Raw genomic sequence first — 15344 nt, 5'->3', positions numbered from 1 at the left:
TGACCAGCTCACTCGAGGAGTTAATCTCTCCGCTCGCGGCTCCGAATCCCTCCCTCTCCCGCCTCAGACTCCGCCCCCTCCCTCAGTCGCCGCGGTCCTGGCGGGCTCACCCCGGAGGGGGCGGCCCCAGCCCCAGCGCTGGGCCGGGCGGAGCTCCCGTCCGGGCGGAGCTGCGGCTGCAGCGTCCAGCTGCCGGACCGACCTCCAGCCTTGTAGACAGCGGGAGCGGCGCTGGGCCCCCTCCCCCCACCTCCCCAGTCCACCCTCCGAGCCTCCCGAGCTCCCTCCCCGCTCCGTGCAACTGTGCTGGTAAGTCCCGCTCATCGCACCAAACTTTTTTGCTGTCGAGTTTGAGTCCTACCGCGGGACCACGAGCAACACCGTAGCTGGTGGTGGTGGTGGTGGGGGGGGGCTTGGGGGGACGTAGGATTGAGAACAGCCGTCTAGAAATGAACTATTCACAACTCCATAGCTTCTCTGAAATGATTCAGATCTCAGGTATTTCCCGAGTTGGTAGAACTCTTGACTTTAGCCGGTTAAACTTGTAGAAGAGATGACGGTATTCGCTCCAACTCCGCCACCCCTCCCCCATATCTCTTAAAATTTAGCAGTTCTCGATACTTTCCCTCCATATTTCAAGTATCTTTGGCTCCCTAAAAGCTCATCTCCTCCCAGCTCTGGCGTGGCAAAGCCCCCTCCCCCAGGCACTTCGGGTCCGCCTCCTCTTCGTTACCCCCGGGAACCCCGCGGTCTTTCGGGCTACGCTCCCTCCGGTCTTGCACCGAGGCCAAAGACGTGCAGGGGCTGGGTCCGGCGGTGGAGGGAGGGGCTGAGGCTGGGGCCTGTCCGGAGCCGGGCGGGCGGGGCCGGGAAGGGGAGGTGTAGGGGGCCGGACGGGGCGGAGCAGGCGGCATTTGCGGCCGGCGCTGGGGTGGAGAGTTGTGCGCCGGTCCCTGGGCCTGAGCTCGGGCTCGGGCTCGGGCGCCTGCGATGTCTCAAGATGGCGGAGCTGGGCGAATTAAAGGTACCGGCCCCCTCCCCCATCCCCATCTGGACTGAGCCCGGCGGTACGCCGAGTCAGGGAAGCGACCGAGACTGGGTGCTGAGGGCTCGGGTGGGGTCTGGAGACGTGGCGGAGACTAGCTGCAGGGGGTGGGAGCCAAGTGGCTGTGGGCGAGGACCGGGCTGCGGCGGGTCTCCGGGGGCGGGGCCGCGGGGCAGATGTAGGGGTGGGGCCGAGGGGAATTGCAGCTGTTGGGGGCCGAGGCGCAGGGGGCGGGGACGCGGGGGTAGAAGTCGGATTTGGTAGTTGGGGCAGATGGAGGAGGAGGGCCAGGGGTAAAAGCTGCTGTAGAGGCGTAGGGGGCGAGTTGATCGATGCCAAGAGATACCACAGTAGGGGGCGGATGTGGGGATGGGACTGGGGGGCAGCTGTATGGAAGGCTCCTGGGGAGATGCAGCTGAGAGGATGGAAGCTTTGGGGCTGCTGTTGGGATCAGAGCCTTAGGAAGTACCAGTAGGCGGCTGAGATCTAGGGGGCGGGGCTGTGCGGGCGGCTAGATCGAGGGGTGGGGCAGAAGCATCCTGGAGGCTCAGAGGAAGGTGCTGCCTTAGTGAATCGGTGTCTTTGGGCAGAGACCGAGGAGTGCGAAACTATGGGATAGAAAGGGGGAGGTTCTTGATAAAGCTAATGGAGAAATAAAAACAGGACAGAGGAAATAAGGGTGGGAGAAAGATGGAAGAACCAAGTTTTTCATCACGTTCCTCAAAAGGGGCCCAAAGCCATAAAACCTCCTTTGACGGGGCGAATTGTGGAGGGCTAGCAAGGCCTGCCCATGACAGGGTCTCCCAGAGATTCACAGAAGGGTGTCCTTTGAGGAGAGAGTTTTTGGTGCCCTCCTACTGCCAGACAGTCTTGAGGGTAACCATATCTGAGGACATCTCACAGAACCTTGAACCGCTGGGTTCATCCCCCTGCCTCCTCGCTTTGTTCTGTTTTTTTGAAATGGAGCCATAGCCCTTGGTGGGCTTGAGGTCTAGTCACTGGGCCCAGCTGCCTTTAGGAGAACTTGCAGTTCTGCTCAGAGGCCCCACGCTTTCTCCTCATCCACCCATCTGCTTAGAGCTTTGCCCTCTCCTCTTCCACCGCTGTGGAGGGAGAGGATCATTTATTTTCTCTATGTAGGAGAGAAACAGGATATTAGTTCCTGGCAGATGGAGTAAACAGATAAACAAGAGGGTGGCCTGGACTCGGTGATTTACTGTTAACCTCTTTGCCCCAAGTTTTGGTCCTTTGCCTCCCAGAAAAACAGGACTAAGGGAGGGGTGTTCATGTAAATGATGCTTAGAAAGGATTTGGGGGGAGTTACAAGTATTGAACCCTGACTTGAAAACCCTGGCCACAAATGCTTCAGAGGCTTGGGGAAAATAGCTGAGGTAGCTTGAAGTGTTGGGAGGGGTATGCCGTGGGGCTCTCTGGCCTGAATCCTTTTCTCCCCCTCCTTCTCCCTGTCTCCTATGCTCTTCCCAAGAGGCTGGGATGGGTATGAGAGTCTGAGAAAGAACAGGAGAGGAGATAAGCAGCTTAAAGGAGCTGCCAGGCTCAAGGCAGGGATGGAGGTAGGCTGTAGAGGACCCATTGGTGTGCCTATGGCTGGCTTGCTGTCTGCACCCTGCTCCACCTGGCTGACCTACAGGCATGGGGAGTTAGAGTTCCTCAAGCTCTGGGGGGCTAGTGGTATGGTTGACCTGAGGGTTCCTGAAATGGGACTGAGATGTCCCTTTGGCTAGATGGACTGTGTGGCAGTCATCCATTGGCTGCAGAAGGTCTTTCTGATGAGTGCCCCGGGGGAGGGGTGTGGGGAAGGGACACTGCCTACTTGGTAGCTCAGCCCCAGCCTCCTTGGCAGTATTCTTTTTTTTTTTTTTTTTAAAAAGATTTTATTTGTTTATTTGACAGAGAGAGATCACACGCAGGCAGAGAGGCAGGCAGAGAGAGAGAGAGGAGGAAGCAGGCTCCCCGCTGAGCAGAGAGCCCAATGCAGGGTTTGATCCCAGGACCCTGGGATCATGACCTGAGCTGAAGGCAGCAGTTTAACCCACTGAGCCACCCAGGCACCCCTCCTTGGCAGTATTCTTGAGTGTCTCTGTTCTCCACAGCATATGGTGATGAGCTTCCGGGTGTCTGAGCTTCAGGTGCTGCTCGGCTTTGCAGGCCGGAACAAGAGTGGACGGAAGCACGAGCTCCTGGCCAAGGCCCTGCACCTCCTCAAGTCCAGCTGTGCCCCCAGTGTCCAGATGAAGATCAAAGAGCTTTACCGCCGACGCTTTCCCCGGAAGACCCTGGGGCCCTCTGATCTCTCTCTTCTCTCTCTGCCCCCTGGAACCCCTCCTGTCGGCTCCCCAGGTCCTCTAGCTCCCATTCCCCCAGCCCTCTTGGCCCCTGGCACCCTGCTGGGCCCCAAGCGTGAAGTGGACATGCACCCCCCTCTGCCCCAGCCTGTGCACCCTGATGTCACCATGAAACCGTTGCCCTTCTATGAAGTCTATGCGGAGCTCATCCGGCCCACCACCCTTGGTATGGCTCTGTCTTCCTCAGGTTTCCTGCATCCATACCTCTCGCCCAAACCTTTCTTAGACTTTAGTCCTGTGGGATCAGCGGCCTAGGTTGGGGGCAGCATCTGTGGCTGCCTGTCACAGGCTCAGGAGTAACTGCCCCTTTGTGTTCTCAGCATCCACTTCTAGCCAGCGGTTCGAAGAGGCACACTTTACCTTTGCCCTCACGCCCCAGCAGGTGCAGCAGATTCTCACATCCAGGTACCTGTCTCCCAGCCCTCCTACCTCATCCCAGGGTGGTGAACCCTGGACTCTCTTCTCCGACTCTCTTCTCTTCTGTCTTGCTCTCCTGCTTGTCCCCATCTTCCTGCGTCTGCTTTGTCTCATTCTCTTGTGTGTCTCTTCTCAGCCCTGTCCTCTGGGGGCCATATCCTGACATGTCTCCCTCTCCTTCCCTGTCACAGAGAGGTTCTCCCAGGAGCCAAATGTGACTATACTATACAGGTGCAGCTAAGGTGAGTTGATCCTCCTCCCTTCCCTGCGGGGCTCTGCGGGGCAGGGCGAGGGGGCTGGTGGAGGGAATGCCATCAGGGTGTGCTGGACACGGCTAGGAGACAGCGCCGCTCTGTCACGTCCATCCCAACCCTGGGACTCGTCGGGTGCTAAGGGCTGCAGGTGCCGACATCTCTGACGGACCTTCAGAGATTCCCTGCCTTTCCACCAGAAAGAAGAAACCACCTCCCCCACCCTCTCATCCTTTCTTCTCGCTTACCAGGTTCTGTCTCTGTGAGACCAGCTGTCCCCAGGAGGATTATTTTCCCCCCAACCTCTTTGTCAAGGTCAATGGGAAACTGTGCCCCCTGCCGGTAAATGCTCTTCCCTTCTTCTGGCCATGACCCCTTCCCTCTTTCAGTTCTTAAATGTTCAGTGCAAACCTATTACAAAGGAGCCATGCCTAGCACAGTGCCTGGGTATGTCATAGGTTGTCCGTTCACTAAGGGATTAACACAATCTCAAGAATACTGAGATAGGGCTGATGCACAAAGGGTTCTGTCAGAACCCAAAGAGGCACATTAGTTCAATCCAGAGGTTGAGGGAAGACTTCTCTGAAGTGATGACCTTAGAGCTAAGAGTTGGAAGAAGTGGGGCATCCCTGTTCTTCCCTCCTCAGGAACTCAGGAAGTAGGTTTCTGTCTCCCTGGTCAATGAATAAGCTCTCCTTTGTCCCCAGGAACGAACCCCCCCCCCCCCCAACCCTCGATAGTTCTGTAGTTTTGCAAGTCACTGAATGGGCCCCCATGTTCTTGGTCACTGAGCGAGCTGGTCTTCCCTCCAGGAAGTGAGTAACTTGAGATAAAAGTGTCTTGACCCATGTCTGCCTTCCCCAGGGTTACCTTCCCCCTACCAAGAATGGGGCTGAGCCCAAGAGGCCTAGCCGCCCGATCAACATCACACCTCTGGCTCGTCTCTCGGCCACAGTTCCCAACACCATCGTGGTCAACTGGTCATCTGAATTTGGACGGGTGAGCAGGGCTGGGGCAGGGAACCTAGAGAAGCCTGCAGGGTGTGAGGGGGACAGCATCCAGTGTCGGAGTTGGGGAAAACATCTTCCTCTGCTCAGACCCACTGTCTGTGGTCCTCCTGGGACAGAGGGTTGGGAAGGTGGTGGTGATGTGCAGAACAGAGGCTAATTGCCTCCCCTCCCTCCATGTAGAACTACTCCTTGTCTGTGTACCTGGTGAGGCAGCTGACTGCGGGGACCCTTCTACAGAAACTCAGAGCAAAGGGTATCCGGAACCCAGACCATTCTCGGGCACTGAGTGAGTAACACCCTGCCCCTTTCCCCCCCCTGATCTGGATCTGAGTCTTCCTGGTCCTCCAGCCTTTATGGTCAGACCCATCCCCCTCTTGTGACAGTACACCTCACGTCACACACGAATCCAACCCTACCCCTAGCCCCTTCCCAGTCTTTGTTGTTGAGAAGTCAGCCCAATCTCAGGCACTGAGGGACACCCTTGCGTTCTCAATTATACATCTGCTTTGCACCTCATAGACCCTGCTTCCAGCTTCTTTAGACTGGAGGCTTGTTTTAAAAAAGATTTTATTTATTTATTTGAGAATGAGAGCGCACGAGTGGGGTGAGGGGCAGAGAGAGAAGCAGACTCCCTGCTGAGCCACTGAGCCTCCCAGGCGCTCCTAGACTGGCAAGAGTCTTAGGGGTCCTCTGATCTGGGTGCCTGGGTGGCTTAGTCATTAAGCATCTGCCTTTGGTTCAGGTCATGATCCCAGTGTCCTGGGATCCCTGCTTAGTGGGAAGCCTGCTTCTCCCTCTCCCACTGCCCCTGCTTCTGTTCCCTCTCTTGCTATGTCTTTCCCTGTTAAATAAATAAATAAAAATCTTTAAAAAAATAAAAAATGAAGAAACAGGATCCTCTGATCTAACCCTCTTGTGATGCTTCAGTTACCTTTAAGTCATCTCTGTCCCAGTGTCCCACAGCTGTGTTTAAGCATCTTTAGGGACAGGGAACTCTCCCTCACAGCCAGTCTTCATGTGACATCCCCCCAGCCCCCAAAGGCACTCTGCGTGGCTGCCTCTCAGCCAGAGTCGTCTGCTTCTGGCCTCACCGCCTCCTGGGCTTCATCTCCAGCTTTGCTGACCCCGTGGCTCTGGCCTCATTCTTGTTTCAGTCAAGGAGAAACTGACCGCTGACCCGGACAGTGAGGTGGCCACTACGAGTCTCCGGGTGTCACTCATGTGCCCGGTGGGTACAAGGGAGATGAGAAGGGGGAGGGGGAGCTGGATTAAACTCTGGGCCCAGATGAGGGCTCCTAGGGCGACCAGAGTAAGGCCTCCTGGGATGTGGGGACTCTGACCAGAGAACTCCTCTCTTCTCAGCTAGGGAAGATGCGCCTGACAGTCCCTTGTCGGGCCCTCACCTGCGCCCACCTGCAGAGCTTCGATGCTGCCCTTTATCTACAGATGAATGAGAAGAAGCCAACATGGACATGTCCTGTGTGTGACAAGAAGGCTCCTTATGAATCTCTTATCATTGATGGGTAGGGCCACTCTGCTTCCTCTTACCTAGGACCTCCACTAGCAACCCCCCCCCCATCTATATATGGAGAGACCTTCCTTCCCCTCCCATGAACCCCAGCTCTTCACCTATCAATCCCTTTATATGTATAGGTATAATTTTTTACCTTTATAATATACCGTTGACCCTTGAACAGTGTAGGTCCACTTTACACAGATTTTTTTTTTTCAATACAGCACAGCACATATAAATTTATTTCCTCCTCTTTATGATTTTCTTAATATTTTTCTTTTGTCTAACTTACCCTATTATAAGAACGCAGTATATGATACACATAACATACAAAATGTGTGTTGATTGTTGATGATATTGGTAAGGCTTTTGGTCAACCGTAGGCTGTTGTTATTTAAGTTTTGGGGGGAGTCAAAAGTTATCCATGAATTTTTTTTTAAATAGTAAAGACTTAAAAAAAAAAAAAAAAGATTTATTTATTTATTTGTGAGAGAGAGAGAGAGCACGCGGATGTGCTTGTGAGGCAGGCGAGAGAGAATATTAAGCAAGCTCTGTGCCCAAAGTGGAGCCTGACATGGGGCTCGATCTCATGACCCTGAGATCACAACTCGAACAGAAACCAAGAGTAGGATGCTCAACTGCCTGCGCCACCTAGGCACCCCATCCATGGATTTTTGATTATGTGGGGTCAGTGCTCTTAACCCCCATGTTGTTCATTGTCAACTGTATATATTTCCAACATTGAGGATTTAAAGCATTAGGCATTATGCTGTGAACTTTGCATGCCTCATCGCATTGAATCCTTATAATTAACCTTGTGAGATGGGTATGGTCATTACAGGTGAGGAAGCTGAGGCCTAGAGAGATTATCTTGCTCAAAGTTCTCAGTGTTACTAAGTGGCAGAATCAGTGCATTGAACTGATAAAATATATCTCCTAGAACAACTACCTGACCTTTCATTGACAATGGCAAAAAAGTTCTTCTGAGGGTCTGTTATACTGATCTAGCTAATCCTAACCCTCGTCCAGAGCCTAAATGACAATTCTCGTTCCCAGTGCCCTCTTTGAGATGGTTTATAGAGTTCGGTATCTTTGCTCCTTTTGTCTTGTTGCAAGTACCACGTGAAACGTGTGCTTAGAATGTTTGGAAAATTAAGCATTTAAAGTTGGCAAATCTCTTTTATATTACCTTACTTTATTTGATTCCGACAACTCAAGAGTTAGTAGAGTGAATACAGACAAGGAAACCTCAGTTCCTGAGGTTCAGGAAGGTGAGTCCCAGAACTCCCCGGCTACTGTTCCCAGCCATCTCCCAGCCCCATGAATTCCCATCTCTCCCCTTCCCCCAGCTTATTCATGGAGATACTTAATTCCTGTTCGGATTGTGATGAGATCCAGTTCATGGAAGATGGATCCTGGTGCCCAATGAAACCCAAGAAGGAGGCATCTGAGGTTTGCCCCCCGCCAGGGTATGGGCTGGATGGTGAGTGACCCCCTGTCCCCCAGCTGAACTACATCTTGGATGGCTTCGTCTCTGAGACACAGTCCTCTTACCACCCGCAGGCCTCCAGTACAGCCCAGTCCAAGAGGGCAATCCATCGGAGAATAAGAAGAAAGTTGAAGTTATTGACTTGACAATAGAGAGTTCGTCAGATGAGGAGGACCTGCCCCCGACCAAAAAGCACTGTCCTGTCACCTCAGCTGCCATCCCAGCACTACCTGGAAGCAAAGGGTATGAGGAAATAGGCTGAGTCCACGGCAGAGAGGCAGAGGAAGAAGTCAGGAATGCCTTCTGATCACTGGACAAACCCTAGGGCAGAGAGGGGACTCAGGAGGCTGAGCTGGGTAAGGGCATCTGTGGTTCGCTGGCTGCCTCAGCTCTTCCTCTTTCCTCACAGAGTCCTGACATCTGGTCACCAGCCATCTTCGGTGCTACGGAGCCCTGCTATGGGCACACTGGGCGGGGATTTCCTATCCAGTCTCCCACTACATGAGTACCCACCTGCTTTCCCACTGGGGGCTGATATCCAAGGTAGGACACTGATCACAAGGTGGGCTGTTCCTTGCTACAGCTGCCCCCAAACGAGATCAGAACCCCTGTTCCTTTTCAAAGACTTCTGGCTCTCTTGCCAAGGCTATAATCCAAGGGACTTCTTTGGGGATTTTTTTGGCCATGGAGGGGTCAGACAGGAGATTGATTCTGATTTTTCTTTTCTTACCAGGTTTAGATTTGTTTTCTTTCCTCCAGACTGAAAGTCAGGTAAGTGGTCTCTTCTCCCATGAAGCTATCAGATCTCTGAAGATTCCTTTCTAGGCACTGATGCCCTGCCCCCCCACCCCCCTTTTCCCTTGAGACCTAAATCTGCTTCTCTGTGAGGAAAGGCAGGGGCTGGGAGACAGGGGCTGGGCAGTTTATTTCCCTACTAGACCCTACCCGTGCTTCTTCGGATTCTCACCCATGTCTTCTTTGATCTCCTGTTACTGTTCTGTCTTGAGTTTTTAAAATTCTGCCCCCAACTGCTCTCCCTCCAACCACCCCCTTACTGCCCCCACCCCCTGCCACCCACCCACCCACACACACACACACACACACACAGGAGTCATGTGTACTTGAGTGCTGTGCCTGCCCCAGAGGGACATTCCGTGCATTTCAGACGTCCACAAGGCCAAAAACCTAGCAAGCTAGAAGGGCTGTCTCAAGGCAGGGAATAGGGGCAGGGCATGGGTGGGGTGGGGAAGTGGGGGAAAGAGAGTCTCCCCTGCTTCTCAGAGGCTATTTGGGGATCCAGGGGGTTGATTTATCCCAGGATATTTCTGAGATGAGTGACTGGGAGGCGGGTGAAGTCAGGAGAAAATCTTAAACTGTGCCCTTGATTCCTCCCAGCACTATGGTCCCTCCGTCATCACCTCGCTAGATGAACAGGATGCCCTTGGCCACTTCTTCCAGTACCGAGGGACCCCTTCCCACTTCCTGGGTCCACTAGCCCCCACATTGGGGAGCTCTCACCGCAGCACCACTCCAGCACCCCCTCCTGGCCGTGTCAGTAGCATTGTGGCCCCTGGGGGGGCCTTGAGGGAGGGGCCTGGAGGACCCCTATCCTCAGGTCCCTCTTTGACTGGCTGCCGGTCAGACATCATTTCCCTGGACTGAGTCCCCTGGACGATGGAAACTTCACTGCCTCCCAACACTGAGCAAATACTCTGTGCAGTCCAGACTCCTGGCTACTCTGACCCATCAGGGGGCTTTGGCCCAAGGTCAGAAAGACCTTCATGGATACCTGATTTTGGCCTTCTCTCTGCCTAACAAGGCCAGCACCCAAAGGGTTAATATTTAACCTCTTTTTAAGGACATTTGGGTTCTATTTTTGGAAATGTTCTTTAGATGGCTGGCACATTCCTTTGGGTATGTTAACCTAGGCAGTGGGAGGCACATGGGTTGGGGTGTGAGTTGGGGGAGGGGCCGAATTGGCTGGAGCGTCATGGGGAAAGGGCCTTTCTCTTGTCCCCTAGATGCCCTCTCTTCCCCAAACCTATGGTTCTGTTCCTTCTCCACATCCATTGTCTCTTCATGTCCATTCCGTTCTCTTTGGTCAGACAGACAGGCAGACATAGGGACAGAGAACTCTATTTTGGGTTGTAGATTTTTTTGTACATAAACAAGAAAAACCAAAATACTCCAAAGATGATTTCCCCTGCTTCCTACTTCCCAGTATGACTGAGGAGGACATAAGGCCTTAGCTCTGATCCCCAGGGCTTTGGGAGCAGGGCCTGGCCTGTTGCCTCGGTCTCTCTCTATTTATATATTTAAGTTCACAATGTTTCATATGCTGACCAGCTTGGGCCATGAGCTTCAAAAGGCCCATGGCCCCATGGTTAGGTCTGGCTCATTCTGCACCTTTTCTGGGAGGTGGGAAGACCTCATGCTCTCCCCATTCTCCTTTTTCAGGCTCCTCCAGGGCCTAGGGCCTATGTTGTAATTTTACTTTTTATTCTCAAAGTTGTAGCAAAGTTCTTACCCATAATAAAGGTTGTGAATGTCTGTGAGTGTCTTGGAGGTGGGCTGGGGCCAGGGGAATTATGCACTTCCATTTCCAGAGCCCTGGTTTGCGGGGAGGAGGCCCATGTTCTATGCTTCCTTGCAGACCCTGGGCCTACTTTCACATGGGAGGGGTGTCCCACTGAGGAGTTCTGGGAGCATTTGTTCTTCCTTCCTCTCTTTCATAGAGCATTCGACCCAATGTCGCAGAGCCCTTACCTGCCCAGATGTTGCAGCCAGAGCCTGAGGGCAAACTTCGTCCCAGAGCTGACCCTCTCTTTTCCTTCATCTGTGGTTGGGGTTGTCCGCAGCAGTGTGGACACGGGCAAGGCCAGGGGTCGAGCTCCTCCATCCTCCTTTAGTTCTACTATACTGCATAATGATGGCTCCTGTTTGGGCTGTGCTCCTGTCAGTGGCTTAGCCCTCTTCTATGGAACCCTCCCAGCCACAGGAGGAAAGGGGTGGGTGGGTGTTCCCCTCATTTACCAAAAGGAGCAGGTTCAAGGGGGGTTAAATGACTTGCCCCTTTGGGGGAATGGGACTCAAACCCAGTGGTCAGTGCTAGCCAGCTGAAGCAGGAACCCCTGGAGTTGGATGGACAGTGTCTTTGGTATCATGTGCCCCTTTCATCATCAGCTGACCAGCCCACTCCCTAAATGTCCCCCAGGACACAAAATCCCCCTGAGGAGGGGAAAGAGGTGGGACTATTCAAGTATGTGTTGGTGTGTTGGAGGGTCAGGCCAAAGCTCTTACAGGATGGAGGGTGGTAGCTCCTGGGAGAGATGCCTGGATGTCTCTGTACCATCCTCTATAGTGGCCACTGCAGCTGCTACATCTGGTCCCAGCCACATAAAGGCGCTCACTTCATTTGGGTTTGGTTGGATCCGGGCCTAGGCCAGATAGTTAGATCCCCTTAGCCGTGGCCTCTCTTAGGAGGCCTGTTCTTGACTGTGGCCTACCCACAAGTGGAATGGGGAGAGACTTGGGACAGGGGCAAGTGGGGGGGAGGCTATTGGATTTCTTGAATATCTCTGACACCCCCCCCCCCCCCGGTCACAGAATTAGTCTGCTTGGGTCTCAAGCCCCCATTTCCTTCCTGCACTGTCAGCCCTACCTGCAGCTGCTGCTGTGACTCCTGGGAGACCACGAGAAGATAGAGAATGATGTGATGGTATTTGGGGAGACCCCAGCTCAGCCTTGGAGGGTAGGCAGACTAGGAGAGAATACAGCAAAAATGAGAACTTCCTAATTCTTTTTGAGACTTTGTAAATATAGCTGAAGAAGTAGAGGGTAGAGATGGTGCAGAAGGGACATGGGTGGGGATTGTGGGTTTGGGGATTCCAAACCATCCACCCACAGTTAATCATTTCTCCTCTGGCCCAGGCACGTGAAGGGCTGTTCTTTGGCTTTGGTGGGTTCAAAGTTGTTGAGGGCTCTTGGTTAAATAAGGAAGGGACCTCTTTCAGGTTCCTGTCTCACCTCCCATAACCCCAGAGGGACCCAAGAGAACTGGTCCTGGGGCAGCTGCAATCCACTCTCCTCCCAAAGCTCTCGGAGCCCTCCGTCTAACAGCTGGAAATGAGAATTGCACAGGTCTCCTTCAAGTCCTTTGTTTGCCCCTCCCTCAGCCCACACCCAAGGCAGCCCCAGCCAGAGGTCTCTGGTTTCAGGGCCTCCAGTAAAGGTCGGGTTAGCTGATTGGTTACCTCTTCATCAAGTTCCACGTGCCCACCTGCAACAACAGTGGGACCAATAGGTAAGTGGTGATGGTCTTGGTCAGGAACCACCCCCGTATCATCCCCCACCCCCCACACTATACTACCCCTCTCCTCCAGTCGGTGTAGATGCCATTGCAACTCCTTGTGAAAAGGGGACTCACCATATTTGTAGGCTGGCCTGTTTTCCTGAGACTGGGATTAGCACTATTGGTGAAGGACCACTTTCTTCCTGAACTTGGAATTCTGTTCTCAGGGCACTCACCTGGGGGTACCCAGAGGTTGGGAGAAAGGCTGAGGGTGCTTGTCCTTCGGGTTAATAAGACAGTCTGGTCGCTGGACTGCAGAATGACGGCCACACCCAGATCCACACCTCGATTCGTGGGCAGCTCAGACCCCCGAGCCCTGAGCTGCTGCTGGTCCAGTGCCACAAAAGGGCAGAAAGGGGGTCGCTGGTGGGGGTGCGGGGGGTAGGTGGCCGTTTGGTTTAAGGCTTCAGAAGCCGGGCAAAAATTGGGCAACGCCGCGCGATGGGGGAGGAGGTCGAGTCTGATGGAGCCTGGCCTCTGGCGCCAGCTCCACACCCCACTCCTGCCCCCCACCCCGCTCCCCTTTCTCCGGACCTGAAGCGGAAGCGTGGTCGAAGCGCCTGGGAATGGCCGGTCCGAGAGGACGAGTCGTCCTCGCTTAAAGCCGCAGTGCGTGGGCCACGGCCCGAACCCTGGCCCGGCGCCCAGGAGGCGACACACACTCTGCACGAAGCTCGGCGACACAGGGCGCCCGGACAGGAGCAGCAGCACCCGCGAGGCGGCCATAACGCGGCTTCTGGGCTGCGGTCCGCCTGGCGCCCTCTGCTGGCCCAGCGGCGCCGCCCCGAGTGTTGGGCCGGGTCGGAGGGAGGCCGGGGAAATTTAGGCAGAAGCCTTGGGGAGGAGCCAAGGGTGCAATGCTAGTAAATGACAAAGAAGAAAGCCTCTAATTCCTCGGCTCCTCTTTTTTTTTTTTTTTTTTTTTAAATATTTTATTTATTTATTTGACAGAGGGAGATCACAAGTAGGCAGAGAGGCAGGCAGAGAGAGAGAGAGGAGGAAGCAGGCTCCCTGCTGAGCAGAGAGCCCCAATGCGGGACTCGATCCCAGGACCCTGAGATCATGACCCGAGCCGAAGGCAGCGGCCTAACCCACTGAGCCACCCAGGCGCCCCCGCGCCCCCCTCGGCTCCTCTTTTTCCTCCCTCTTTTCTTAAGGAGAGTGATTCAGACTGGATGATTTCTCAACTCACATGTTCCCTCCCACCAGCCACAGGCTGTGTATACTTAAGCACCCCTCTGTAGCTCTATACACTCATCTGCTGTAGTAGGTGTCACCTCGAATTAGTGTCTTGACCAGACACCCAGGAAACATTCTTTTCCCCTCCCCTCTCTTTCTTCTCACTCATATGGCAACCCAGTGCAGTAGATTCTATCTCCTTAAAATTTCTCGGATGTCTTGCTCTCTAGCCTCCATTGTTCTAGTCCTAGCTTTACTCCTATTCTGCCAGAGATACTACTGCACATCTCCAAATAGTCCTTCCCCTACCAGTTCATTCTCTAGGGTGCTTCCAGAGTGATCTTTCTCAAACAGATCTCATCATCTTGCTTCCAACTGCTTAGAAGATAAACTACTAAGCACAGTATATTGAGGACCCCCTCACCCCCAAACCCCCTTGCTCCTGTGGGCTGTCCAGCCTCAATGCTGGCAGGACTTAGGCCCTGTTTTCTGGTTATATCCTATTTGCACTTCTTCCTGGAACCAGGCTCTGCTTCCTTCTGGGACCCTTTCCCCCTCCTACCTGGCAAATCCTCTTCTTTCATAAGACAGATTATCACTTTCTCTGCGATTGCTTTCTTTCTTGACCCTTTTCCCTCTTACCTCTCTGTATACAGTACTTTTCTGCTAGAGCCCCACCCAGTATTTCCTTGTATTTGTCTCCTCCCACTAGGCTGTGTGTATAAGGCTTATTCATCTTTGTATCCCTAAAGCCTAGCCCACTCCTGGGCACATAACAGTTGCTCAGTAAAGAATGGTGAGTGGCTTGAAGGCAGAGACAGCAACTTATTGATCCTGGTATATTATATCCAGTATAATGGCTAGCAGTTAATTGGCACTTGATCGAACAATTAAATTCATTAATCTTAATGAATTAGAGAGAATGGACATTGAAGAGGAAACTGAAGAGACTGTAATAGCACCTACCTGCTTTAAATGAACTGAAGCTGCTGGGACAAATTACATCAGGTAGGTTAATTATCTACCCAAGTCACTAAGAGAGAAAACTTAGAATTGCTGCTTTTAAGAAACCATGAAGAAGAGGAAGGCAATGACTTCTTGAGTCCTTACTGTATGCCAGGCATTGTGCTAAGTCTTACATACACGGTTTCAGATGTGCTAGAAGCCTGGAGCTGGCAAGTTGTATTTTATCCGTAGATTCCAATGTGAATGCTGGGGCCAATCTAGGTATCTTTCAGAACCTGCTAGTTCTGAAAATAGCTTTTACTTCCCTCTGTGTGGGTATCTTTCATATTCCCTACACTGTGTGTGTGTGTGTTTGTGTGTGTGATTACAACTTAATAAAGAATAGGGGTAGCCTTTTGAGAACAGAATGAACTGCTTAGGAAGAAGTTTCTTCCACTGCCATGGATATTCAAACACAGGCTTGGCTTAACTTAATGCATCTAATAGATGATTAATCTAGTTGACTTGAGGCCCTTTCTCCTAATGAGATCTGATGAGTGGAGAATACAATGATGAGGATAATACAGGATCAGCAAACTTCAAAAAACATGTCAAACTCTTTCTGATGTTTTCTGGGCAGTAGAGATAGAGAGGGCATTTCAATATAAGAATCAGCAATGGGGGCACCTGGGTGGCTCGGTCGGTCGGGCAACTGCTTTCGGCTCAGGTCATGATCCCAGGATCAAACCCCATGCTGGGCTCCCGCTCAGTAGAGAGT

The 15344-nt window shown here is 53.0% G+C and overlaps 2 protein-coding genes across 7 annotated transcripts; one reads left to right on the top strand and one right to left on the bottom strand.

Moving 5' to 3' along the window:
* The first annotated feature begins 165 nt into the window (after positions 1-165).
* Positions 166-10641, top strand: PIAS3 (protein inhibitor of activated STAT 3). Of its 2 annotated transcripts, none has more exons than XM_059136076.1 (14): positions 166-309; positions 3160-3577; positions 3732-3816; positions 4020-4070; positions 4331-4421; positions 4944-5078; positions 5270-5375; positions 6244-6317; positions 6452-6612; positions 7952-8085; positions 8166-8334; positions 8501-8634; positions 8825-8862; positions 9487-10641. In XM_059136076.1, the coding sequence occupies exons 2-14, from the start codon at positions 3163-3165 to the stop codon at positions 9751-9753; spliced, it is 1860 nt and encodes a 619-aa protein (XP_058992059.1). In that variant the 5' UTR covers positions 166-309; positions 3160-3162; the 3' UTR covers positions 9754-10641. The 2 variants fall into 2 exon arrangements, with proteins under 2 accessions (XP_058992059.1, XP_058992058.1); XM_059136075.1 differs by lacking the exon at positions 166-309 and adding an exon at positions 891-1024.
* On the bottom strand, positions 7777-13361 carry NUDT17 (nudix hydrolase 17). Of its 5 annotated transcripts, none has more exons than XM_059136081.1 (8): positions 12977-13352; positions 12619-12766; positions 12345-12370; positions 12118-12210; positions 11753-11851; positions 11392-11528; positions 10858-11010; positions 7777-8321 (listed from the first exon to the last, which is right to left on the bottom strand). In XM_059136081.1, the coding sequence occupies exons 1-8, from the start codon at positions 13166-13168 to the stop codon at positions 8318-8320; spliced, it is 852 nt and encodes a 283-aa protein (XP_058992064.1). In that variant the 5' UTR covers positions 13169-13352; the 3' UTR covers positions 7777-8317. The 5 variants fall into 5 exon arrangements, with proteins under 5 accessions (XP_058992064.1, XP_058992063.1, XP_058992060.1 ...); XM_059136080.1 differs by having other exon boundaries at positions 12619-12805; positions 12977-13351; XM_059136077.1 differs by having other exon boundaries at positions 12619-13356.
* Between the last annotated feature and the right edge of the window lie 1983 nt (positions 13362-15344).

This window comes from Mustela lutreola, chromosome 10 (assembly GCF_030435805.1).
Source record: "Mustela lutreola isolate mMusLut2 chromosome 10, mMusLut2.pri, whole genome shotgun sequence".
In the NCBI taxonomy this organism is placed as follows: domain Eukaryota; kingdom Metazoa; phylum Chordata; class Mammalia; order Carnivora; family Mustelidae; genus Mustela; species Mustela lutreola.
This window is presented reverse-complemented; position numbering and strand designations above follow the sequence as displayed.

Coding starts and splice junctions, on each gene's coding strand:
- NUDT17 (XM_059136077.1), bottom strand. CDS start 13,168: ATGGCCGCCTCGCGGGTGCTGCTGCTCCTGTCCGGGCGCCCTGTGTCG. Junction 11,852..12,117: donor TCCCTCTGGGGTTATGGGAG/GTGAGACAGGAA, acceptor ATTCTCTCCTAG/TCTGCCTACCCTCCAAGGCT. Junction 11,011..11,391: donor GAGCTACCACCCTCCATCCT/GTAAGAGCTTTG, acceptor ATCATTATGCAG/TATAGTAGAACTAAAGGAGG.
- PIAS3 (XM_059136075.1), top strand. CDS start 1,001: ATGGCGGAGCTGGGCGAATTAAAG. Junction 1,025..3,159: donor CGGAGCTGGGCGAATTAAAG/GTACCGGCCCCC, acceptor TGTTCTCCACAG/CATATGGTGATGAGCTTCCG. Junction 8,863..9,486: donor TCCTCCAGACTGAAAGTCAG/GTAAGTGGTCTC, acceptor GATTCCTCCCAG/CACTATGGTCCCTCCGTCAT.